The 26,478-nt window shown below is 34.0% G+C and overlaps 1 protein-coding gene across 1 annotated transcript; it reads left to right on the plus strand.

Annotated features, from left to right (window-relative positions):
* The first annotated feature begins 14,642 nt into the window (after positions 1–14,642).
* LOC126725906 (uncharacterized) lies at positions 14,643–15,104 on the plus strand. Its single transcript, XM_050430922.1, has one exon. It carries the CDS (start codon positions 14,643–14,645, stop codon positions 15,102–15,104), a length of 462 nt encoding a protein of 153 aa, XP_050286879.1.
* The last annotated feature ends 11,374 nt before the right edge of the window (positions 15,105–26,478 follow it).

Consider the following 26,478-nt stretch of genomic DNA (forward strand, 5'->3'; position numbering starts at 1 on the left):
AATTTTTTTTTTTATGAGCATGAGCCATGAATTTTGTAACTTGTTACCTACTCTAGTACTCTTTCTAACTCTTGTATAATTGTGTTGAAAACAAAAAACAAACAAAAAAACAAAAACAAAAACTTGTAAAATTGTGCAAGTGATCATATGTTGAAATTTTCAAGTGGCAGTGTGACACAAAATTTCCAATCACCTTGCACCTTAACGCATAAAAACTCCATCACCCCATGCTAGCCTAGTACATAAAATTTCCAAGCAACTTGCAACGTGTGGTGGTGATATATTAATGATGCAACGTTTTGATCATGGATCAGCAGCAAAAGTTTTTAGGCCATCTCTGGCAAAGAAATGAATTGTTTAAGGAGTAATGTTAGATCACTTTACCCTTCCAATTGCAAAGTCAAATCCTATGTAAATTTTAACAATATGAAAGCAAACATGCTAATCTATTGCTTATATTTCATGTTACATAGTCAGCAAGAGATCCATAATAATATATATATATATATATATATGGTTGATCTATACCATTAAACTGCTCATGCTTAAACTACGAAGAACAATAAATAAACTTGAATTGGCAACTAAATCTTCTGAGGATTTTTTATTCACATCAATTTATGAAGTTTAATGGATCAATTCAATATGAAATCATCCGATTGTTGGGCATCTGGTAATGAGCCAAGGACTGATTTTTTTTTTTTTTTTTCCAATGAATAAAGAATTAGAAAGCCCAAAACATAATATTGCAAAAATTTTCAATGAATAAAATAATATGGAGAACGTTTGAATATGACACCTAACTTTACCTTCTAGAAAACAACCAAATGGTTGTAATAGGATCTATATAAGTTTATAGATTATATAGTAAATAATATATGATTGACACAAAATTTAATATGTGTATTAAAAACATAAAGAACATACAATTCAACGGTAAGATTTTCAAAATATATAATATAGTTTATTTTATTGAGTAAGGTTATAGACTTAAACTACAACCAATTTTGTAACTAAACGTTGTTCATGTTATTATATGTTTGTACATATACGTGTACATGTAATAGAATTAATGTTTCAATTTTTTCTTTTTTTATAATGATTCAATAATTGGGGAGGAAAGATTTGAATCCTAGATGTCTACATTAGAAATATCATAAAATGTCCCACTTGAGTTGAAGAATTTTGGCATGTTTTAAAATATTCCATAAACAATTTATTGTATAACAACAAAATTTATGTTGCAATTGAAAGGCTGCACTTAATTACTAGTGATCTTTAGGTCAATTGGCCTAGCATCTCTGAGTGTTTCAAATATCTAGTGTTCAAATCTATGTCTCCTATTTGAAATATATATATATATATATATATATATATGTAATGAAATTACATGGATCAATTCAATGTACAATTTATGCATAGTGTATAACTAGACCAATATATATGCAGTCAAGTTGGCTCATAAATCATACCGTTGATCAACTAAATCTTCTAACTGTTTGTTGTTTGATAATGCATTTGAGACATCCTACATTTCGTAGTTATATGGACTAAAAACGTAGTTCGTCAATAAAGTGTCTTAAAACATTTTCTTATCAACCACCGCGCACCCTTGGCGTGATGGTCACTCCACAAGTATAAGTGCTTGTGGGGTGTGGGGGGTAAGGGTCGGAGTTCAAGTATCTAGGAGGGAACTTCTTACATATATACACTTAGATTAAGTTAGAGTAGAATTTCTATCTTGTATTAAAAAAAAAAAATTCTTATCGCTAAATACTAATGCAAGTGTGTAACACAACAAATTTCTATTATAACAAAAATACATCAACAAAAATATTATGAAGTTTCATAAATCAGTGTAATATAACATTTAAGCATTCGCAAGAACAATATAGGGTGAGGCGACGTTATGGTCATAAATCGTAACATTGATGAACCAAATCTTCTAAACTATGGAAAATGAATTAGATACATCCTCCTCTTCTTATATGGTTTTTTTAGTTGGAAATATGGAAAAGTTAGAGGATATAAAAAATAATGAGAGGATGGAAAAATTGAAGGATAGAAATTTTTTTTCCCTTATATGTGTTTGGTTGGAGAGATGAAAAATTATTTTATTTAGTTAAGAAGAAAAGTATGGGAATAGAACAAATAGATAAATTTACTTTTATATCCTATTACATAATATAAATAAATAATTTCTTTTATTTTTATTTATTATTACATTACATTACATTATATTATTTATATATGACACTTATAGAGGAGCCGGCCATCATTTGGGTTTTTTTTTTTTTTTAATCTACCTTTGATTTTAAAAAAGGGAAAGGAAAAAAAAAAATCTATTGTTAAACACAAAAATGACTACTGAGACTTTTTTTTTTTTTTTTTTTTTGAATAAGAAGAAGAATCACTGCTGAGACTTGATTTTAAAACATATAAATAAATAAATACACTAGTTGATAAAAGAAAGAAAACACCTTAAAGGAAAAGGGTAAAAAAGCCATTTGAGAAAATAAAGAAAACACGTTGAAGAAAAAAAAAAAAAAAAGCCACGTGGCAGCCACACAGTTACAGAAATTCAAGGGGAGTAAGCCAAGTCCTTTTCCTCATAGCGAGTTAGCTTATCCTGATTCCATTTTTCTGTCTTTCTCTCTCTTAAATAATGGTTGAACAAATCACAATTGACACGCACTATCCCCATATACAAAATGGAAAATGACCTAAATAATTTTTTTTTTTTTAAGAAAAATTTTTTCCCTTGGTTGGCGTCTCAGGTTGTTATGGTTGGTAGGTAGCCTTTTTTTTGTATATTTTCCACTTTTTGAGAAACATCAAATGGGTTCATACTTCATGGTTAAGTCATCCTCCTCTTTCTAATCATATGATAATATGATATAGACATTAAATATAGTCAAACTATACGCATTTGCTTTTAGAGAAAATGATAAAAATTAGCAATTTTGACGTAGTATTAAGTATTAACTAAGTTATATACCGTTGGTAGAGATTTATTTGTTTTCCAACTTATTTTACTATTTAGCTTTTTTTACTATTATTCATGGGCTTCACTGCACTTTTTGATACTATTAATGGGTCTCACTATACTATTTCAACTAACTTTTACCTTTATCTACAATACTTTTAGTTAAAAATTTTCAGTTTCAGCAAAATAAATGGATCCCAAACAAACCCTTAATTTAGTGCGAAGCTTAGAATTTGATGTATATATATATATATATATATATTTGAATGAGTAATTTGTTGTATATAAATCTCTTAAAAACACATCAAGACTAATTTTGAGAAATAGATCAATTATAATTATTTACATATTGTGTTGTTGTGGAGGAAGATAAACTAAAAGCATGCTAAATGATTCGCAAATATCAATTTAGAGGAGCAGAGCACACTTCTAAATTGATTTAAAATATAAGGCATGATATGTAATAAATATATGATTATTAAAAAAAATGTGAATGAGTATTCTTATGTTATCCTGGATTTGAATCCTGATACGATAATAAATAATACTAACAATCATGAACCAAATAGATAATTCCCATTATTTTAAATTTTATCATATTTATAAATATATAATTTTGTTATTTAAAAAATTAATTCCCACATAGAATTTCTATAATAAATAATAAATAAATAAAAGTCCCACGTAGGATAGCAATAGAAATAGTAAATGACTAATATATCGTTTTACACCCTGAAGTTTCAGAATTTGGATTTTACCCCTTGAAGTTTAAGGTGTTTAGATTTTACACCCTGACGTTTCAGAATTTGGATTTTGCCCCTTAAAGATTGGGAATGTTTAGATTTAACACCCTCAAATTCTAAAATTTCAGGGTGTAAAATCCAAGTACCTCTTAACTTTGGGGAGTAAAATCCAAACACCCCTAAAATTTAAGAGGTAAATTCCAAATTTTGAAATATGAAGGTGTAAAATTCAAACAATCTCAAACTTCGGGATGTAAGATCTAAATTTTGAAATAGATACTAGTATGATACTATACAAGTATACAAAAAAGTACACATATAAATATTCATATATTGTCTTGGTTTAATGATGAAGAAGAATATCATAAATGAATGTTCTAATTTTTAAATTTAAATATAAATTACCTAGTTAATTAGTTAAATGATTAAGTCCCACATAGAATAGTTGTAGGGATAAAGAACCTAAATAAGGATATTGGGCCGTGGGTCGCGCCCGAGGACATTATAAAGTCCGATGAAAAGTGTGTAGTTAGGTGGGCAAGTAGAATACTGGGTCGAGGAAGAGGACTAATTATAACGAATAGGTGACGTTGTTCGAGGAGCAGTACCTCCTCGGCCAAACAGAGCAGAAGCTTAAAGTCCGAACACCCATCAAACACTGGGTAGTGAGCAACCGTGCATAGGAGGATAAGCTTCAGTGAGAGGTGAGTCACCAGAGATATGAGAAATATTGGGGAAGAAAGTTGCTATCACCGCATTGAATACTCTGCATCTAACCCCTTGGCTGCATTAATGTGGAAATGATGCCTGAACAGTGATCTCTAACCTTACAGCTACCCATGAAGGCTTCAGGAATGTGCTGATGGGACAAATATCAAGGTTATTAGCAATCTGATCCACAAGTAGTATAAAAAGAAAAATTCCATTACAAGAAGGGGCATCAGAGATTAAGAGAGAAAATCACTGTGTAACCAAGAATTGTAATACTTGTATAAGTCCAAGAGAAATATATACGAACATACTATCCTCGCACCTAACTAAGGAGCAATTTTTTTCTTCTTAAACTGTTTACCTCACTCATTCTCATGCCAACTAACCCGTTATGATTCATAGTTGACTCCTTGAATGTTCAGTTTCTAGCCCACTCTCTAACAAATTCATTGTTTTAGGCTTATTGGGCCATTGCGTTAACGTATTGGGCTAGTGGGTTAATCTGGGTCCTTACAATTGGCATTGTCTGTGGGGAATTGAACATTCTTGAGCTTGTTCAATCATGGTGGGTTCAGGACCAAACCGTGAAGAATCTATAGAATCCCAACATCAAGATCAATTTTTTAATCTTGAATGAAGGAGAGACCGTGAAGTGAAGTCAGTGTGCACACGACTCATACCAATAGGAGTCATTCCAAGAGTGGGAGCCATGTGTCTTGTGGAGAAGATACTAGAAATTTGTAGTTGGAGATAGATCATTTACGAAGGAAGCTACGCCGTAAGCAAAGGAGAAGGACTCCTCCAAGCCCGAGGTCTCAATCTAATGATGATTATAGTTATAGACCCAGATCAAGGATTCCCTAGTGAGTCTTTCTCTCATAGTGAAGATCGCCATCATAAGCGAATGAGAAGAAGCTTGGCCTATAGGGGCTTACGGAATGATGCTATGAGCAAGGCCTTGCGCCAAATTTCAAAATCACTGTTTACATGGAGGATTGAGAAGGGAAAATTTCCTCGGCAATTTACTCAGCCAACATTTACCACGTATAATGGTAAGACGAATCTAGTGGAGCATGTTAGTCATTTTAACTAGAGAATGGTTGTCCACTCGAAGAATAAGGCCTTGATGTGCAAGGTATTCCCATCTAGTTTGGGACCAGTGGCAATGAGGTGGTTTGATGGGTTGGAGGAAGGATCAATTAGCTTTTTTCAAGACCTTACTAGAGCCTTTGGGGCTCGATTAGTCACTTGTAGTAGGGTGCCTCGCCCCCTTGGACTCCTTGTTGCCTATGACTATGCAAGAAGGGGAGACTCTGAAGACATACTCGGATAGATACTAGGAGATGTTTAACAAGATAGATGGAAATTTTGATAATGTAGCAATAAGGACATTTAAGGTCGGTTTGTCCACTGAGCATGATCTGAGGAAGTCCTTAACTAGGAAGCCTGCCCAAAGTTTGCATTAACTAATGGACCGGATTGATGAATATAAATGAGTGAAGGAGGATCAACAACAAGGAAAGGGGAAGGAAAAGGTAATTCCCCAGGACCGAAGAGACTTTAGGCCAGAAAGGTATAATAGTAATCAACCCAGGAAAGGTTTTGTTGGACATACTAGGCAAGCTACTGGCCAAGTAATTAACATAGTGTTCAAAGAGCCTGTACACCAAATCCAAGAGAAGATAAAGAATGAGCCATATTTCAAGTGGCCAAATAAGATGGGAGGAGACCCCATGAAGCATAATCAAAGCCTTCATTGCCAGTACCATCAAGACCGAGAACACACTACAGAAGATTGCAGGACTTTACTTGACTATCTGGAGCAGTTAGTCAAAATTGGGAAGTTGAAGCGATTCCTGCATCAGCCCAATAGGTAGGGGAGTCAGGTCGGGTCGGCACACCATAGGGAGGCTTCCTCAAGACCACCTTTGGGAACAATTAGTGTTATTTTTGCTACCCCAGATCAGATTGGTTCGTATCCATCAAGGGTTATGTCTCTAGCAAGGCCACACGCCAAGGATTTGACCCCTTGTTAGGTTCTAAATGTTTAGAACAATTGGCAAATCGTGAACACAAACTTGTCTAGATATAGATCTTAGAGTCTATAGGTTTTATTAGACAATGCTCAATGCGATTCAAGTCAAGATTCAAGAACATACAAGCTGCAGGAAGAAGATTTCATAATCTGTCTGGTTCGATCGATCGAGCAAAGTCATATCTGCAGAATTTTAATTAAGCCCAAACAGCAGTTCAAGCCCATTTAGGATTAGGGTTACTTCTCCCAGTATATAAAGGAAACCCTAAGCACGTTTTTATGTGGCTTTTCAGAGAGAAAAGAGTATGCCTCTTTTGTATTTAGGGTTTTGTTCCTAAAAAGCTCTCTTATGTCTTCTATCGGTGCTATTCCTTGAAGAATCTCAAGATCCGGTATTGTAAAAGTTGCTGCCTTCTCTAGTCATTAAAGGTGTTGATGATCTAAACTTTCAAGGATGGTCTTGGAGTCACAAACAAGAGAGTTTGTGTTGCTAAACCTTTGAGTGGGATCTCAAAGTCACAAACGGGGGTGTTTGTGTTTTGCAAAGGCCAAAGAAAGAAGGAGTCCGTGGATTCGTAATTTGCACGTGGTCGTGTCAGTAAGTTCTACTGGTTGGTAGCAATAAGAAGTCGAGCGTGGGGGCTTGTAAGTCTTATTGTATGAACTTCGATTCTTTCTAGTGGATTTGCTTTTTACCTTGAGGATAGCTAGGTTAAATTCTCCCCAGGTTTTTTACCGGTTTGGTTTTCCTGGGTAATCATATCATTGTCTTATTTATTTTCCGCTGCTATGCATGATATGATTGTTTGATTGTGATAACCTAGACTTGGAATTTGGACTAAGTAACAACTTGGCTAATTACCTAGGTTTAATCAATTTTTTAAGGGGCCTAAAAACTAACAAGTGGTATCAGAGCAGGTTGCTCTTTGGTTTAGATCTTTTGATCTAAGAGATAATCCTTGACCCCTGTTGTCATGGATAATTTGAAGTGCCTTTCTGATCATGTTTGTGCTCATGTTTCTGTTGATTTTATTGATGCCTGTGAAACTCTTCATAAAGAATTATTGAAATCTATGAAAATTGTTAAGAAATTCAAGGAAGAGTTAAAATTGGCTAATCTTGAAAAAGAGGAATTGATTGTTATTAGATTAGATGAATCTAATAAAAAGAATAAATTTTTGAGAAATCAAATTTCCTCTCAAGATAAGAAGATGAAAAGTTTGGAACAAGAGTTAGTTGAATCTAAAGCTAAAATTGAAAATTTGACTTGTACCAAGCCTACTATTGATAACAAAAGTGTTTCTGCTTCTTTTAAGCCTAAAACTGAGAAAGTTTATATTCCTCCTTTTAAGAGGAATAATAAAGAAAATGCTTATTTTGCTAGGTTAGACAAAGGTAAAAGTTCTGATGTAGATGCTGATGTTTCTAAACCTATGTCTAAACCCACTATTAGAGAGCATATTAAATTTTTTTTTGTGCCTACTTGTCACCTTTGTGGTGTTGTTGGTCATATTAAACCAAATTGTTCTTTGTTGAGGCAAAAACCAAAATCTGAGACTAGATTTGTTGTTAGGAATACTGATATTCCTAAATTTGTTCCTGTCTGCCATTTTTGTGGTGTCCGTGGTCACATTCATCCTAACTGTCATAAACTGAAATTGAAGTATTCTATGTTTCAATCTAGGATTTGTGATGATATTTCTCCTGCCATAAGTCCATATAAATTGTTTCATATTCTTTTGAAAAATTTGAGCATCTTGGCTTGTGAAAGGAATTTGCAGGATTTCAGTCTCTCTCAGAAGATTGGTGTAATTCCTCAAATACACTCTGCTTCTCATGGATCTTCACCTACAAAGCCGAAAACTCGTGCTATATGGGTGAGAAAAAATTCTCTAAGGTGAGTGTTGCTGACTTATCCTAAATTTAATTCTAGACCTATGTCTAAACCTACTATTAGAGAGCATAACAAATTTGTTTTTGTGCCTACTTGTCACCTTTGTGGTGTTGTTGGTCATATGAGACCAAATTGTTCTTTGTTGAGGCAAAAACCAAAATCTGAGATTAGATTTGTTGTTAGGAATACTGATGTTCCTAAATTTGTTCCTGTCTGCCATTTTTGTGGTGTCCGTGGTCACATTCATCCTAATTGTCATAAACTGAAATTAAAGCATTCTATGTTTCAATCTAGGATTTGTGATGATATTTCTTCTACCATAAGTCCATATAAATTGTTTCATATTCTTTTGAAAAATTTGAGCATGTTGGCTTGTGAAAGAAATTTGCAGGATTTCAGTCTCTCTTAGAAGATTGGTGTAATTCCTCAAATACACTTTGCTTCTCATGGATCTTCACCTACAAAGCCGAAAACTCGTGCTATATGGGTGAGAAAAAATTTTCTAAGGTGAGTGTTGCTGACTTGTCCTTGATTTAATTCTTTCAATTGTTTGTGGACATGTTTTGTTTTTGTTGTTTTGTTTTTTAGTTTTTTTTTTTTTTTTTTTTTTTTTTTTTTAATAAAAAAAATCCAAAAACATTGAAAATTTTTCAAAAAGACAAAAATATTTTATTTTGTGTCTAGTTTTATTTTTCTTGAGAATTACATGAGTTATGATATCTCTCTCTTGATTTAGAACATACTTGACATTGTGGAGAAACTTGAATAGTATGTGTTAAATAAGTGTTAAGCTATTTTTGATGTTGTATGAGTATGTACTAGTTTGTACATGTACTCAATGGTTAATTAAGAAATTGATATTTTTTGTTTGTGTACCCTCTATAGCTTAGTTAAGCACTGTCATGCATTGCATTTGCATTATTCATTTAGCATAATGTATGTTTTTTGTTTTTTGTCATAAATTTTTTAAAACCAAAAACATTTTTGTATTTTGTATTTCACATCTTGGATTTATAATCAAGGATTGGCCATATTATCTTTACATAACAAGTTTATGTACCTTGTTTAGCTTTGATGAGCTTACTTATTGCACTTTACTAGTTGAAGTTTTGTAGTGCATGTTGTGTGGGAGATGTTTATAGTTTTTGATCACTTTGTCTTGATCATGAAGTCACATGTCTTTGACTGTCGGACTTGATCCTTTTGAGAAAGACATAAATAACCATCTCACCACTGTTTACTAGTCAATCATGAACACCTTAGTGCATATCATAAGATTTTGTGCTCGAGAAAGTGTAGCACATGCACAAAAAGAACATAAGGTGTAGCCTCGGTTTAATTGCTTAATGCTTAAATTTGGTGTGTACTATTAGGCTTGATGCCAAATCACATAATTAAAATTGGTATGTATATTATGAGGCATAATTCAAGAAACTTACATGATTGCAAGCTTATGATCTAGGAGATGTGGGAGTTATATGATGTAACTCTTTAGATGATAGTCTCTTTTAAATTCAATGTGATGAATTTTGTAGACTTTGTGATTGATTGCTATTCACATATCAACTCACATGTATCTCAAGTTTTTGCTAGTTGCACACACTACACAAGTTACTCTTTGCTAAACTTGGTACATTATATTGTGTGTGATCTTGTTGTGGCCATCCAAGAATTAAAGTTCCTTGATTTTGATGCAAAATGTGCTTAATGTTTGAGTTTTTGAGGACAATTGGTTGAAAAACTTGTTTTTGGAAGATTTAGGTTGAATTCAAGTGTTTTTGAAAAACTTTCAATCTCATACTCATGCATTTCATTCATGAAATATTGTGCTTTGAGGAGTTTCTGCATTAAATTGCTCTGTTTTTCAAAAAATTTATTTTTCCATGCATCATTTATGCTTAGGATTCACATGCATTACATTGTTTTCTGTATCCATCTTACAGTTTTGCAGTCATATCTCTCATTGTTTTCACACATAACATGCATACACTTTACTAAATTGGGTACTCAACTTGATTTAAAAATTGATTGATTAATTTTTGAGTTATGTACTTTCTAGTATATGCTATTTTTATGTGTGAATTGTAGAAAATTATTTTCTTAAGAGATATGACGGATAATTAATGTGCAAATATTTTCTCTACTCATGCAACTGTTTATGGGTCACATAGTGCCATGTTTGCATTTTATTGAAAGAGAGAATATTTTTCTTCATGTGTATCCTCAACTTAGTTTTTTTTTAAAACTTGGTTTGTGTCTTTTTATTTATCCCCACCCCCTTTATTTTTTCCCAAAACTGTTTTTCCCAAAACTTGTTTTGTTTTTCCTATCTTTATAGGGGGAGAAATTTTTTTTAACCTTTGTGGTTCTTAGGGGGAGTTGTTTCTCTTCATAGGAGAAGTTGTCTCTATTTTCTCTTACTCTGTTGCGTATGTTTTCTGTCTACCTTCTGATTGGGTAGTCTTTGTCAATACGTGACAAAAAGGGGGAGACATAGATGGCCTGTTTGTTTTGTTTAGGGGGAGAATATAAAAACTTTTTGATATATCTAACTTAGGGGGAGAGTTAGAATTTACTTTAGTTTTTTATATTCTGTTTCATATTATTGTTTATATGTCTTTCTTTCCACACATGCGGTGATGTGTTTGTTGAGTGTTTCAGGAAAGACAGGTGCATTTTGATCAAGACCTTCTACCTCTTCTTGCAACTTCTAGGTTAGGAGTCTTAGATTGGGATTTGTGATATAATTGGGCATTTTATTGTATTGGGTTGTTCTTGTATTTGAGCATTTCATTTTGTATGAAAGTTTTGTCACGAATTGCCAAAGGGGGAGTTTGTTAGGTTCTAAATGTTTAGAACAATTGGCAAATCGTAAACACAAACTTGTCTAGATATAGATCTTAGAGTCTATAGGTTTTATTAGACAATGCTCAATGTGATTCAAGTCAAGATTCAAGAACATACAAGCTGCAGGAAGAAAATTTCATAATTTGTCTGGTTCGATCGATCGAAAAACAGGCTCGATCGATCGAAAGTCGTATCTGCAGAATTTTAATTAAGCCCAAACAGCAGTTCAAGCCCATTTAGGATTAGGGTTTCTAATTTACTTCTCCCAGTATATAAAAGAAACCCTAAGCACGTTTTTATGTGGCTTTTCAGAGAGAAAAGAGTATGCCTCTTTTGTATTTAGGGTTTTATTCCTAAAAAGCTCTCTTATGTCTTCTACCGGTGCTATTCCTTGAAGAATTTCAAGATCCGGTATTGTAGAAGTTGCTGCCTTCTCTAGTCATTAGTGGTGGACGCATATTCCCCTTATACTGCTATCATGGCAAGACCTTGGCTTTATGCCATGGAGGATGTTTCTTCAACTTTGCACTTGAAAGTGAAGTATCTCTTAGGGGACCCGGTCAAGGAGTTGATTGGAAGTCAGGTTATGGCCAAGCAATGCCTAGTAACGGCAATTAGACATCAATCTGAGAGTGAATCATCGGCTACCATAGAAAGGGCTTTATAGCAACCAAAGGAAACAAAAATGTCCTTGGATGAGGTAGCTGAAGGGGCGAGACGCGAAGAGTTGAAAAAAATCACTATTGATAATGATGATGATAAGTATTTTCAAGTGGGAGTTCAGCTGCCTCCTCAAGAGAAGGAAGAGCTGGTCGCTTTCCTTAGAAAGAATGCTGATGTAGTATATGTTTTTGTAGTATATGTTTTTGTAGTATATGTTTATGATTATTTTAATGAGATATTTATATTGTTTTATATAATGGTATCAAAAAGGTGATAGAAACACCCAATATTTCCACCACAAAGCATCACAAAGAAGAAAGAAAAATGAGATTAGAGGTCTATGGGACAAGGACGGGAAATGGTGTGAAGATGTGGGAGGCATTGCAAGCATAGCAACAGAGTATTTTAAAGAATTATTCTCAACCTCCTGCCCATCCAGAATTGAGGAAGTAGCCAATTTAGTTCCAAGAAGTGTTACCCTAGAGATGAACAAGTAGCTCACAAAGGAATTCCAAAGGGAGGAGATCATTCAAGCTGTCCACTCCATGCACCCAACAAAAGCCCCGGGCCCTGACAGTATGTCTGCAATTTTTTACCAAAAATATTGGGATGTTATTGGCAATGATATTATTAATACTGTGTTGAATGTCCTAAATTCAAATGCATCAGTAGCACCCCTAAACCAAACAAACATTGCCCTCATACCAAAAACAAATAGCCCAACCAAAATGAACGAATTCCGGCCTATAAGTCTTTGTAATGTGTCTTACAAAATTATCTCCAAAGTCCTAGCGAATAGATTAAAACCTATTCTCTCCACCATCATTTCAGAAAACCAAAGTGCTTTTGTCCTCGACCGCTTAATAACAGATAATGTCCTAGTTGCCTTTGAAATTATGCACTACTTAAAAAAGAAAGAAGGGAAAGAAAACTATATGGCTGTTAAACTTGACATGAGTAAAGCCTATGACCGGGTAGAATGGTGTTTTTTAAAGAAAGTCATGGAAAGAATGGGCTTTAATGACAAATGGATTAGCTTGATTATGAATTGCATAACTACTATGACTTACTTTGTGCTTATTAATGGGGTTGTCCAAGGTTGTATCACCCCCACAAGGGGTCTACGCCAAGGAGACCCAATATCCCCATACTTATTTCTGGTTTGTTCAGAAGGTTTTATAGGTTTAATTTTGGAAGCAACTAGAAACAACAGACTCTCTAGAATCTCAATTTGCAGAAACTGCCCAACTGTTTCCCATCTCCTTTTTGCCAATGACAGCATCCTATACTGCAAAGCTAGTGAGCAAGAAAGCAGGGATTACAAAGAATCCTTCACAAGTACGAAGAAGCTTCTGGCCAAAAGATTAACACAGATAAATCATCTCTGTTCTTTAGCCGAAATACAAAGGAGGAAAAAAGAGAAGAGGTGAAGGATATTCTTGGCTCAATGCAGGATACCCAGCCAAAGAAATACTTAGGGCTGCCTTCCATGATTGGCAGATCCAAGAAACAAGTTTTTAATGAAATTAAAGAAAGGGTTGGGAAGAAGCTAATGGGGTGGAAGGAGAAATTATTATCTATTGGAGGTAGGGAAATACTAATAAAAGTTGTGGCTCAGGCAGTACCAACATATACAATGGGGTGTTTTTTTGCTTCCAAAGAGTCTTTGTGATGACATGGAAGGAATGATGAGGAATTTTTGGTGGGGACAAAAGCATCAAGAATCCAAGATTGCTTGGGTTAGCTGGTCAAAAATGTGCAGAGCAAAAAGGGACGGTGGTATGGGCTTTAGAGATCTCCAAGCTTTTAATTTGGCTATGCTTGCTAAGCAGGGGTGGCGGATGCTTGAAGAGCCGTCATCATTGATGGCCTGGGTGTATAAAGCAAAATGCTTTCCTAACTGTGATGTTCTTGGGGCTAGTATTGGAAGCAACCCATCTTATGCTTGGAGAAGTATTCACAAAAGCTTGGAAGTACTTAAGCAAAGCACTAGGTGGAGAGTGGGGAACGGTAAACTAATTCATATTTGGGACGATAAGCGGCTACCAACCCCAACGACTTACAAGGTCATTTCTCCTCCAAAAGACTTTGGGGATTTTCCAATGGTATCATCCCTCATAGATGAAGATACAAAAATGTGGAGAAGGGACAAGCTGGTTGAGATCTTCCTACCTTTTGAGGTAAAAACCATTCTTAATATCCCCATTAGCCATCACCTTCCAAAGGACTCTATAATTTGGGTGGGTAATAAAAAAGGAATTTTCTCGGTGAAAAGTACTTATTATGTTGCCAAGAAAATGCTGGATTCAAACATCCAAGCTGAGACTTCTAGGGGAGATGTACATGCCCCCCTATGGAAAAGAATATGGCAACTGAATATTCCAGAAAAAATCCATATTTTTGTTTGGCGTTTGTGCATGAATGCACTACCCACCATGGTGAATTTAAATAGAAGAGGAATCCAAGTTGATGTCCTATGCCCCATCTGCAAGAATGAAGAAGAAGGTGTAGAGCATGCCATTCTAAGTTGTGAGCTAGCAGAGGCGGTTTGGTCAAAGTAGAGCTGTAGAGGGATAGCCCGGGAAACTTTTTGGAGAGCAAGTGTGATATGTCTGATTTGGCTCTCACCATAATAAGCCAGGGAACGCAATGTGACTTGGAAAAATTTTTTGGTGTAGCTTGGGCGATTTGGTACCACAGAAACCAATTAATTTTTGAAACTAGCAAAACAACTGCAGATCAGGTGTGGGGACAGCAATTAGAATGGTGGAAGATTTTAAGACTGCAAATAATAGTGCAGCAGCAGGGAAAGAGAAGCAGACCAGAGATTGGAAGCCTCCACCTGAAGGTTTTTTCCTCATAAATGTGGATGGAGGAATCCTAGCTGAGGATGGTCACTCTGGAATTGGTATTGTCATTTGGGATTGGGAGAGTCAGATTGTTGCAGCTATTAGCATGCCTCTATCCGGAAAATTTGCAGTAGAGGAAACTGAAGCATTAGCCATGGAAAAAGGTGTTATCCTTGCTTTTGATCTAGGCTTGGAGAATGTCATTTTGGAAGGAGGCTCCTTGCAAACTATCCAGGCAGTAAACAAAAAAGATTATAGAGGAATGACTGGCCACATCATATCTGGTATCATCCATGAAATGTCCAAATTCAAGATGGTAGAGGCTAGACACATAAATAGGAATGGCAACAAGATAGCCCATGAACTTGCTCAATAGGCCAAGAGAAGTGGGGAGCTGAAGAGCTGGACAGGTTCAACTCCAGATATTGTAGCTAATCTCCTTGGTGTAGATAGGTTCAATTAAAGGAATTAGTTTGTAGTCTGGTCTTTTTGTGGTCTGTCTTGTTACCTTTTCTTTGCTGGTTTTTCTGTCAGGTCTGTGCTGTGTATAGGCTTTCATGCCTTTCTTTGAATGAAATAAATATTCAGTTTCAAAAAATATATCCTTTGCTGTGAGATATATTGTAAATTATGTGGTTAAAATAAATAAAATTACTTTTAAAATTGCTAAAAGCTATAATTTTTGCCACCTTTACTATGTAGATGCTCTAAAAAAGTCATATTAGATATTCGGACAAAATGCGAGCCCAAAGCAAACAGGGCAAACCGCCTTCAAAAGGCTCCCAAATAGCCAAAAAAAAAAAAAAAACCTTAGCAAACGTGGCGTTTTCCAAATGGGTCCGTACAGAGAGTTATACTATTTCCCCAGAGTTACAAGACTCAGAAAAAGCCCCCAAAAGCGAACATGGTATACCCTCGAAAAGAGAAAAAAAACCCCCCAAAAGCAAACATAGCAAAAAGCCACAAAGCAAACGGGGCGTTTTCCAAATATAAGAAAGTCAAGTTAGATATTCAGACAAAATGCTTCCCCAGAAACGCACAGAGTGGGTCCCATTTTCTGACACAGAAGCAAATAACACTATCCATATTCTCTGGCTCCTCCTCCTTCAACCCTATCGTCTACAGCCTCTCAATGACTCACAAGGACTGGCCCACCATTTCTCATGGCTTCATACGCATGCAATCACATAATTTGGTCAAGGACTCACATTCAGAGCTTCATATTCATAATTTGGTAGTATTTGGTAGTGGCTTCAGAGTTATCAGAGCTTCAGGCTCCGTTTGGTAAGGTGGTTTAATAACATATTTTCAGTTTTTAAATAGAGTGGTTCTGTGCCATAACTCTACGCATAACTTTGTACACAACTCGCCCATGTGACAAGTTGTGGTTGGTGGAGGGGTGATCCATCATGTGGGTGAGTTGTGTACAAAGTTGTGCATAAAATTGTATCATCAGAATTTTTATTTTAAATAACAATACACACATTTTTATGTATTTTTTTACCCACATATTACCAAAAAAAAAAAAAAAAAAAAAGATACAAACAACTTCTTTCATATTCATAATTTGGCAGTCGCTATATTCAAACAAAACCACAAATAAAACTGAGGCACGTCCTACAATAAAAAGCAATCAGAGTTATAGATATTCTTAATTTGGTAGTGGCTTCAGAGTTATGATATTCAAACAAAACATATTCAAAGCTAATGACGGATCAGGTCCACAAATATCCGACAATAAAAAGAAATGAAAGGTGACAGATATGAGGGCAAAAACGTCCTACAATAAAAAGAAGTGAATTAGTGAATTCACAAAATGCAAATAGATATTCAAACTGACGCATCAGGTCTTATAAAACCACAATATAAAAGACCCAATGGCAACGTGACACATAAAACTTTCAATCACCCTGCACCTTTATAAAGCATAAAATTTCCAAAGCCAAGGAGTGATTTCGTTTCAGTCCAATGAATAAGGATCAAGTGTCTGTTTAGCATGATTAATTTTGTCAATTTATTTTACTATTTAGTTTATTTTTGTTATTATTACTGCACTTTTTGGTACTATTCATAAGTTTCACTATACTACTTCAACTAATTTTTACTTTTATTTACAGTACTTTTAGCAAAAATATTTTAATTTTTGCAAAATAAACGGATCCCAAACCGTTTGTAAAAAAAGACCAAAACATAACTTATTGCTAAAATTTTCAATGAATAAAACAACGCTCCTTGAGTTTAAGGCACCTGAATTTATCCACCAAGAAACAACTAATTGATTGTAATTGGGACGATAAAATAAAATATAGATCTATTGGGCTAAGACTAATTAATAATTTCTAATGCAATATTGATTTATTCTTGTTTTTTTACTAGTAACTATATATTTATTTATATATTTTTCTTTAAAAAAATATATACTTAATTAATTTGTTACACTTTTTTAGAATGTGTTTATATATATAGACAAGCTTAGGTACAATTTTTTATTTGTTGTACTTTTATCTATAGTACTTTCAGTAAAAAAATTTTCAGTTTTAGCAAAATAAACGGATCACAAACAGTCTGTAAAAAAGATCAAAACATAATTTATTGCTAAAATTTTCAATGAATAAAACAATGCTTCTTGAGTTTAAGGCACCTGAATTTATCCACTAGGAAACAACTAATTGATTGTAACTGGGACTATAAAATAAAATATAGATCTATTGGGCTAAGACTAATTAATAATTTCTAATGCAATATTGATTTAATCTTGTATTTTTACTAGTAACTATATATTTATTTATATATTTTTCTTTTAAAAATTATATATTTAATTAATTTGTTACACTTTTTTAGAATGTGTTTATTGTTGGAATTATACTTAAAAAGTAATAATTCAAGAGAAACAAATATAATACATCTATCAATTAACAATTATATCATGTGCATATGTAATAAAATCAACAATAAGATGTGAGAAATTTACATACTAGATTATGTTATTCAAGGACCTCACAAGCAATCAGGATGCTCTCCCCAGCTGGTCAGAATTAATAAGAGCTTTATTTTCTCTTTCACACCCCCTTGCAAGTGTGGCCTTGACAATATTTATAATATTCAGAAAGGACATGACCAGCCATAAAATCCTTCCTATCGTAATAACACTTCATGTAACAGAAATGTTACATTTGTTAATAAACAACTTTATTAATTAGATTCATTAATGAAGAAGTTTATTAATGTGTTATTACTTTTGTAACTCTATGCTAATACATGGATTCATCTATCGTTCATATCCAGAACTACTATAATGACAACACCTTTAATAGGAGTTCAAGTTACTGGTATTGACATGATAGATTTATTAAAGCCAACACTCAACGTGCATGAATCTCATTATGGAAGGACTTCCGAGATTATTATGCACTAACCATCGAAAGACTAGCCCTTATTGTCTTCCGTAGTCTGAGCAATTTTAACTTGCACCTCCCTTCCATCATGGTCCAACAATGTACCTATCAGAATAGGCTACATCATGATGGATATGGTCAAGTCAAGGACTACAATGAATGCATTCATAATCTTAGTCTACTAAATCAAGTAGACCTATTTCAATATATCAATATCTTACATCATAAAAATATTGCATAATTTCACAAGAGACTGAATATTTATTTGTTAATAATAGAGGCATCATACATATTATGTTGGGCCACATTATTCTAACAGTCTCCCACTTGGCCTAACATAACCCCATTTCCAATACATGTGTTTCAAATAGCCCAGAGGACAAGCCTTTGGTAAAAGGATCAGCCAAATTTTGCGTTGATGAAACTCTCTGAACAACCACTTTCTTCTTCTTAATCATATCTCGAATGTAATGGTAACTACCCTCTATATGTTTTGCATGAGAGTGACATTTCGGATCTTTGGTGATAGCAATGGCAGAATTGTTATCACACAAAATGGGAATGGGTCTTTGAACACATTCTACAATTAGCAACTCTGTTAAGAATTGTTTTAAATATACAGCTTCTTTTGCCGCAGCATTCAAAGCTATATATTCAGCTTCCATCGTAGATTGAGCAACACATTCTTGTTTCTTACTTTTCCATGCAATAGCTCCACCACATAACATAAATACAAAACCAGAGGTAGACTTTCGACTATCTAGACACCCTTGATAATCAGAATCTGAAAATCCAGATAATTTTAAATCATCAGAGCCATGATATGTCAATTTCCTACCTTTAGTCCGCTTCAAATATCTGAAAATCCATTGAATAGCCATCCAATGAAGTTTTCCTGGATTACTTTGAAAACGACTAACCATACTGACTGCAAAAGCAATATCTGGTCGAGTACAAATCATGAGATACATAAGACTTCCTACAGCAGATGCATATGGGTGTAACTTTGGGTCTAGTTTGTCTTGCTCATTTTTAGGACAATCTTTCTGAGAAAGTGGCCTAAGAAAATTATAGGGAATCCTCCCACTCAAACAGTCAACCATATAAAACTTTTCTAGTAAAGTCTCGATATATTTTTCCTGGGAGAGACTCAATTTGTTATTCACCCGGTCTCGTTCAATTTTAATCCCCAAAATGTATGACGCTTCACCTAGGTCCTTCATTTCAAAAGTTTTGAATAGCCACTGCTTGATTTCAGAAAGCATCTCGATATCATTTCCTGCCAGAAGAATATCATCCACATATAATGTAAGAATGGCAACCTTATTCGAATTTTTCTTCACATATACACAAGGTTCAGAAGAATTTTGCATAAACCCCAAAACTGTTACTGATTCATGAAACTTCAAATTCCACTGTCTTGATGCTTGCTTTAATCCATAGATAGATTTTTCTAACTTGCATACCTTGTTCTCATCTCCTTTTGAAATAAAACCCTCAGGTTGCTCCATGTAAACATCTTCTTCAAGATCACCATTTAAAAACGCAGTCTTTACATCCATTTGATAAAGTTCAAAATCAAAGAATGCAACTAGAGAAAGTATAGCACGAATAGATTGGACTCTTACAACTGGAGAAAAGGTTTCTTCAAAATCAACTCCATATTCTTGAGTATAGCCCTTTGCCACCAATCTAGCTTTGAACTTTTCCACTTTTCCTGAGACATCTCTCTTTCTTTTAAAAATCCATTTGCATCCAACTATTTTCATTCCCTGTTGCCTTTCCACTAGCCTCCAAACACCATTCTTTTGCATAGAATCAAGCTCCTCATTCATAGCACTAATCCAATTATTTGAATCAGTATCTTCTAATGCTTGAGAGTATGTTGCTGGGTCTCTCAAATCTTGACTAACTTTCACCTTCTTATAGTTTTCACTATTATAAAGGTAATAGTCAGACATATCATGCCCCTTAGAAATTCGAGTGCTTCTTCTCAAAGGTGTTGGATCTATAGCTTTCACTATTATTGACTCTGTATCTCTTTGTTCTTCCAAGACTTCCTTTTGAAAATCATCATTACCCTTAATTTCAAAAAGATCCTCCAAAAATTTTACATTTCTACTCTCCAAAATTACTTGACTTTCTGGATCAAACAATCTATATCCTCTAGACCGTTGTGGGTAGCCCACCATGACACACCTTTTTGTTTTAGACAACAATTTATCCCTACTAGGATCAGGAATTAAAACATGAGCAATACATCCCCATATCCTAATATGAGACAAACTAGCTATCTTACCAACAAACAACTCATGAGGTGTTTTCTCTAAGGCTTTAGTAGGAATTCTATTTAAGATATGCATAGCTGCTAGAATAGCTTCACCCCAAAATGAAGTTGGCAAATTTGCTCTTGCCATCATAGATCTAACCATGTCTAGGAGTGTTCTATTGCGTCTCTCAGCAATCCCATTAGCCTCAGGGGTATATGGAGGAGTGCGAAAATGAACAATTCCATTCTCAGCACAATATCTCTCAAAATCATTTGATACATACTCTCCACCTCTATCTGAATTGACAGATTTTATTACATTGTTTGTCCATTTTTCAACCTCAAGTCTATAAGTGATAAACTTTTCTAAAGCCTCCGATTTATGTTTCATCAAATAGACATACCCATATCTAGAAAAGTCATCAGTAAAGGTGATAAAATAATGATATCCTCCTCTAGCATTTATATTCATAGGTCCACAAATATCAGTGTGAACTCTCTCCAAAACCTGAGAAGTATGACCTCCTATAGAGTAAGACTTTTTCGTCATTTTCCCTTCAATGCAACTTTCACATGTTGGATAATCTTCTAATATGACATCACTTAACAGACCCATTTTGATCATTCTTCCAATTTTTTGTTTACTAACATGTCCCAATCTTAAGTGCCATAGATAAGTTGCATTATCTTTCACAGAAACATTAACATCACACACAATACTCCCACACAAATGCACTTGATACATATTATTATTTCGAAAACCATATAGCACTACAACATTATTTTTCTTCATCAAGAACCGTCCATTTCCAAAATAAAAATCATAACCAAGTTTTTCTAGCATAGAAACAGATAACAAATTTCTCCTAAGACTTGGAGCATACAAACAATCAACTAAATCAAAAGTTGACCCATTATTTAGTTTTAACTCAAAAACTCCTATGCCTTCAATCTTGGCTTTTGTATCATTTCCCTTATAAATGTAACTTGCTCCATCATTTATTTTATGTAGCCCTTTGAACCCCTTGAGGTTGTTTCTCATGTGACCTCAAAAGAGAATGACATTCAGATTTTTTATGGCCTGGTTTGTTGCAATGATAGCAAATAATCTGTTTTGTTTTGACCTCAACATCTTGCTTAACTAAAGCCTTCTTGTTACTTCTCCAATCATTTTTACCACCTTTGAATTTTCTTTTCTTCTCAAACCTTTTGCTTCCTTTAGGAACAGACTCCTTTTGTTCAGCAATGTTAATTGAAAAATTATTAGCTCTCACCTTTGCATCCTCTTTAGCTGTGACCTTAGATAAGAGATCATCTAATGTCCAATCCAAACTTGAAATAAAATAAATTTGTCTTAAGGTATCATAAGAATTGGGCAAGGATGACAAGATAGTTGAAATTTTTGTTTTATCATCTATTGGTCTTCCTTGAAGGGCTAATTCATCAGTTAAGGCAATCATATTAATCACATGTTGACGAGCATCTTCTCCTTCTGATAATTTAGTCCTAATAAATTTTTCCCATAAGCCTTCCACATGCACACTAGACTTTTTTCCAAACTTCACTTCTAGGCTATCAATTATGGATTTAGCACTAGGGGAATTCATATAGCTAACCATCAATGACTCAATCATATATCCCAACATAAAAAAATTCATTTTGTTATCTGCCTCAATCCATTTATTATAGGAGATTTTATCAGACTCAACAGACTCCTCATTGGGCTTAGGTGGACATTCAGATTTAATACAATGACTATAATCATAAAACCCCATGTACAAATCTACTCTACGTTTCCACTCTGCATAATTGGGTCCAGAAAGTGTACAATTTTTCATGATATCAGCCATGTTCAGAGAACCAGAGGAGTTTGCCATCTCTCTGTAAAACACAACACATATAATTTGTGTATTAAAATCCAATTCTTTTGGCTATCAATTTCTTTTGATAACATACAAGAATTTATATTTAATGACAAATATTTCAACCAATTAAATTCATCCCGTATCCGTAGGGGCGTAAGGAAGAATTTAATCAATTAGTATTTATCTCTTAAATATTTATTTATTTATATTAAATTAGAGCCTATGTCTATCCGTAAAGGCGTTGACACACACACACACACACATATATATATATACATTGTGTCTATCCGTAAGGGCGTTGACACATTTATATATATAATCTTTCAAAATCCAATCTCATCCATGTGATTAACCGAAGGGGTGTCATCATGTTTGAGTTTAGAATAATGAAAGAATTATAGATGTATTAACTTTGAAGAAAACTAACTCCCACTACAAACTTAAAATTAACTAAATGGCGTTATGCTGTATTTGTTACAACCATTTATTAATAAAAATTTATTGTATACCTAACATATAACAATATCACATGTATAGGGGAAAAAAAAATTAACCATAAAGACAAGTTATCATAAATATTAGCAGAGCCTACATGCTTGTGACTGTTGGAATTATACTTAAAAAGTAATAATTCAAGAGAAACAAATATAATACATGTATCAATTAACAATTATATCATGTGCATATGTAATAAAATCAACAATAAGATGTGAGAAATTTACATACTAGATTATGTTATTCAAGGACCTCACAAGCAATCAGGATGCTCTCCCCAGCTGGTCAGGATTAATAAGAGCTTTATTTTCTCTTTCACACCCCCTTGCAAGTGTGGCCTTGACAATATTTATAATATTCAGAAAGGACATGACCAGCCATAAAATCCTTCCTATCGTAATAACACTTCATGTAACAGAAATGTTACATTTGTTAATAAACAACTTTATTAATTAGATTCATTAATGAAGAAGTTTATTAATGTGTTATTACTTTTGTAACTCCATGCTAATACATGGATTCATCTATCGTTCATATCCAGAACTACTATAATGACAACACCTTTAATAGGAGTTCAAGTTACTGGTATTGACATGATAGATTTATTAAAGCCAACACTCAACGTGCATGAATCTCACTATGGAAGGACTTCCGAGATTATTATGCACTAACCATCGAAAGACTAACCCTTATTGTCTTCCGTAGTCTGAGCAATTTTAACTTGCACCTCCCTTCCATCATGGTCCAACAATGTACCTATCAGAATAGGCTACATCATGATGGATATGGTCAAGTCAAGGACTACAATGAATGCATTCATAATCTTAGTCTACTAAATCAAGTAGACCTATTTCAATATATCAATATCTTACATCATAAAAATATTGCATAATTTCACAAGAGACTGAATATTTATTTGTTAATAATAGAGGCATCATACATATTGCTCAATCTACGATGGAAAAGTAAGAAACAAGAATGTGTTGCTTAATCTACGATGGAAGCTGAATATATAGCTTTGAATGCTGCGGCAAAAGAAGCTGTATATTTAAAACAATTCTTAACAGAGTTGCTAATTGTAGAATGTGTTCAAAGACCCATTCCCATTTTGTGTGATAACAATTCTGCCATTGCTATCACCAAAGATCCGAAATGTCACTCTCGCGCAAAACATATAGAGGGTCGTTACCATTACATTCGAGATATGATTAAGAAGAAGAAAGTGGTTGTTCAGAGAGTTTCATCAAAGCAAAATTTGGCTGATCCTTTTACCAAAGGCTTGTCCTCTGGGCTATTTGAAACACATGTATTGGAAATGGGGTTATGTTAGGCCAAGTGGGAGACTGTTAGAATAATGTGGCCCAACATAATATGTATGATGCCTCTATTATTAACAAATAAATATTCAGTCTCTTGTGAAATTATGCAATATTTTTATGATGTAAGATATTGATATATTGAAATAGGTCTACTTGATTTAGTAGACTAAGATTATGAATGCATTCATTGTAGTCCTTGACTTGACCATATCCATCATGATGTAGCCTATTCTGATAGGTACATTGTTGGACCATGATGGAAGGGAGGTGCAAGTTAAAATTGCTCAGACTATGGAAGACAATAAGGGCTAGTCTTTCGATGGTTAGTGCATAATAATCTCGGAAGTCCTTCCATAATGAGATTCATGCACGTTGAGTGTTGGCTTTAATAAATCTATCGTGTCAATACCAGTAACTTGAACTCCTATTAAAGATGTTGTTATTATAGTAGTTCTGGATATGAACGATAGATGAATCCATGTATTAGCATGGAGTTACAAAAGTAATAACACATTAATAAACTTCTTCATTAATGAATCTAATTAATAAAGTTGTTTATTAACAAATGTAACATTTCTGTTACATGAAGTGTTATTACGATAGGAAGGATTTTATGGCTGGTCATGTCCTTTCTGAATATTATAAATATTGTCAAGGCCACACTTGCAAGGGGGTGTGAAAGAGAAAATAAAGCTCTTATTAATCCTGACCAGCTGGGGAGAACATCCTGATTGCTTGTGAGGTCCTTGAATAACATAATCTAGTATGTAAATTTCTCACATCTTATTGTTGATTTTATTACATATGCACATGATATAATTGTTAATTGATACATGTATTATATTTGTTTCTCTTGAATTATTACTTTTTAAGTATAATTCCAACATTTATATATATAGACAAGCTTAGGAACAATTTTTTATTTGTTGTACTTTATGTTACTTAATTAAAATTAAACACATTATTGCATTGACCAATAAAATACAAATAATGTTATTTTTCCTATAAAAAAAATTACATTTAGAGTAATCAATTGTTTAAATTTAGATAAAAAGCATAAAGTACATCACTTAAAAGAATTGCGTCAAAGTTTAAACTCATAAGCAAGATGTCATGCTTTCCAAAGGATGACTTGACATAAAGCTCACCTGAGTTGTATATTAATCAAATTTTGCCAGGTTGGTTGTTAGTGTTGGTGCAAATACAATAATAATGAAACAACACAAAGAAAAACTAAATAATACGTTGAATATTATTAATTTGAAGAGATGAACATAACACTATTTGGACTGAGGCGCAGCACTCGCTCTCTTTAAGGAGATTCAAGCCATTGGTTGGCTAATCTTTGTAATCAGTGCAGACATTCTCTGACTTGTCTCTCCCAAGATACAACAACCCAACAAATGTTGTATGGCTAGAACAACTTATGTACAAAGTGTTCAAGCCCAAAGCTTCACTAGAAGAACACCTTTCTTTGGCCCGAAATCTCTCAAGTATTTAGGAAGACTATTAAATTCACTCTCTCACACAATACTCTTTGCTTTTAACTATTTCTCTTCATTCGCTTTTGATATGAAATTAGTCCATAGCATAGCCATATATATAGTCTTCCAACCCTTCACATAACCTACATGTTATTTATTAATTTAGAAAACTTCTCTTAATTTATTTAATCTAACTTACATAAAAGTAAGTCTTTCTTTAACAAATTATAACTCATCTCTTTATTCATCTTCAATTATTTTGAGTTTCAACATATTTAATTTAAAATGTACTAACATTCCCCCACTCATTTTAATATTAAATTTGGAAAATGAGAGATTACCGAGCAAAGAGGGATTATTATGCATCATGAAGGTGTGCTCTACATTGAACCTTCACTTAGTGAAACAACTAGGCCAATTCAGCCACTGCCCGCCATTGATGGAACCGCCCTTCACCACACCGAGTTGCCTCAAAGCTCTACCACAAGTGTCCGGCACGGTGTCGGCGGCAATTTTCGAGTACTGAAGCCACCAGGTGCGGCAAATGGTGGTGAGTTTTGCTCACCGATGAAAACCTCACCGCACCGCTTATAAATATGTGTGTATAAATATATATATATATATATATGTGTGTGTGTGTGTGTGTGTGTGTGTGTGTGTGTGGGATAGAGAAAGGAAAGCTGAGAGAGAGAGAGAGAGAGAACAAGCGGCGATTGAATCAGGAGGAAGAAAAAGAAGCTAAAGTTAGGGTTGATTATACGTTTGTACAACAAAGTCGTTTTTGGGTTTTATTTTTTAAAATTCCTAATACTAAAACGACATCATTTTGGACTTCAAAAAAAAAAAAGAATTAAACTATGGAACGATGTCGTTCAAGTTAAGTTAAATTTCTTCTCTTTTTTCCGTTTATATCACATAGCCCC

The sequence above is a fragment of the Quercus robur genome, chromosome 5 (assembly GCF_932294415.1).
Source record: "Quercus robur chromosome 5, dhQueRobu3.1, whole genome shotgun sequence".
NCBI classification, from domain to species: domain Eukaryota; kingdom Viridiplantae; phylum Streptophyta; class Magnoliopsida; order Fagales; family Fagaceae; genus Quercus; species Quercus robur.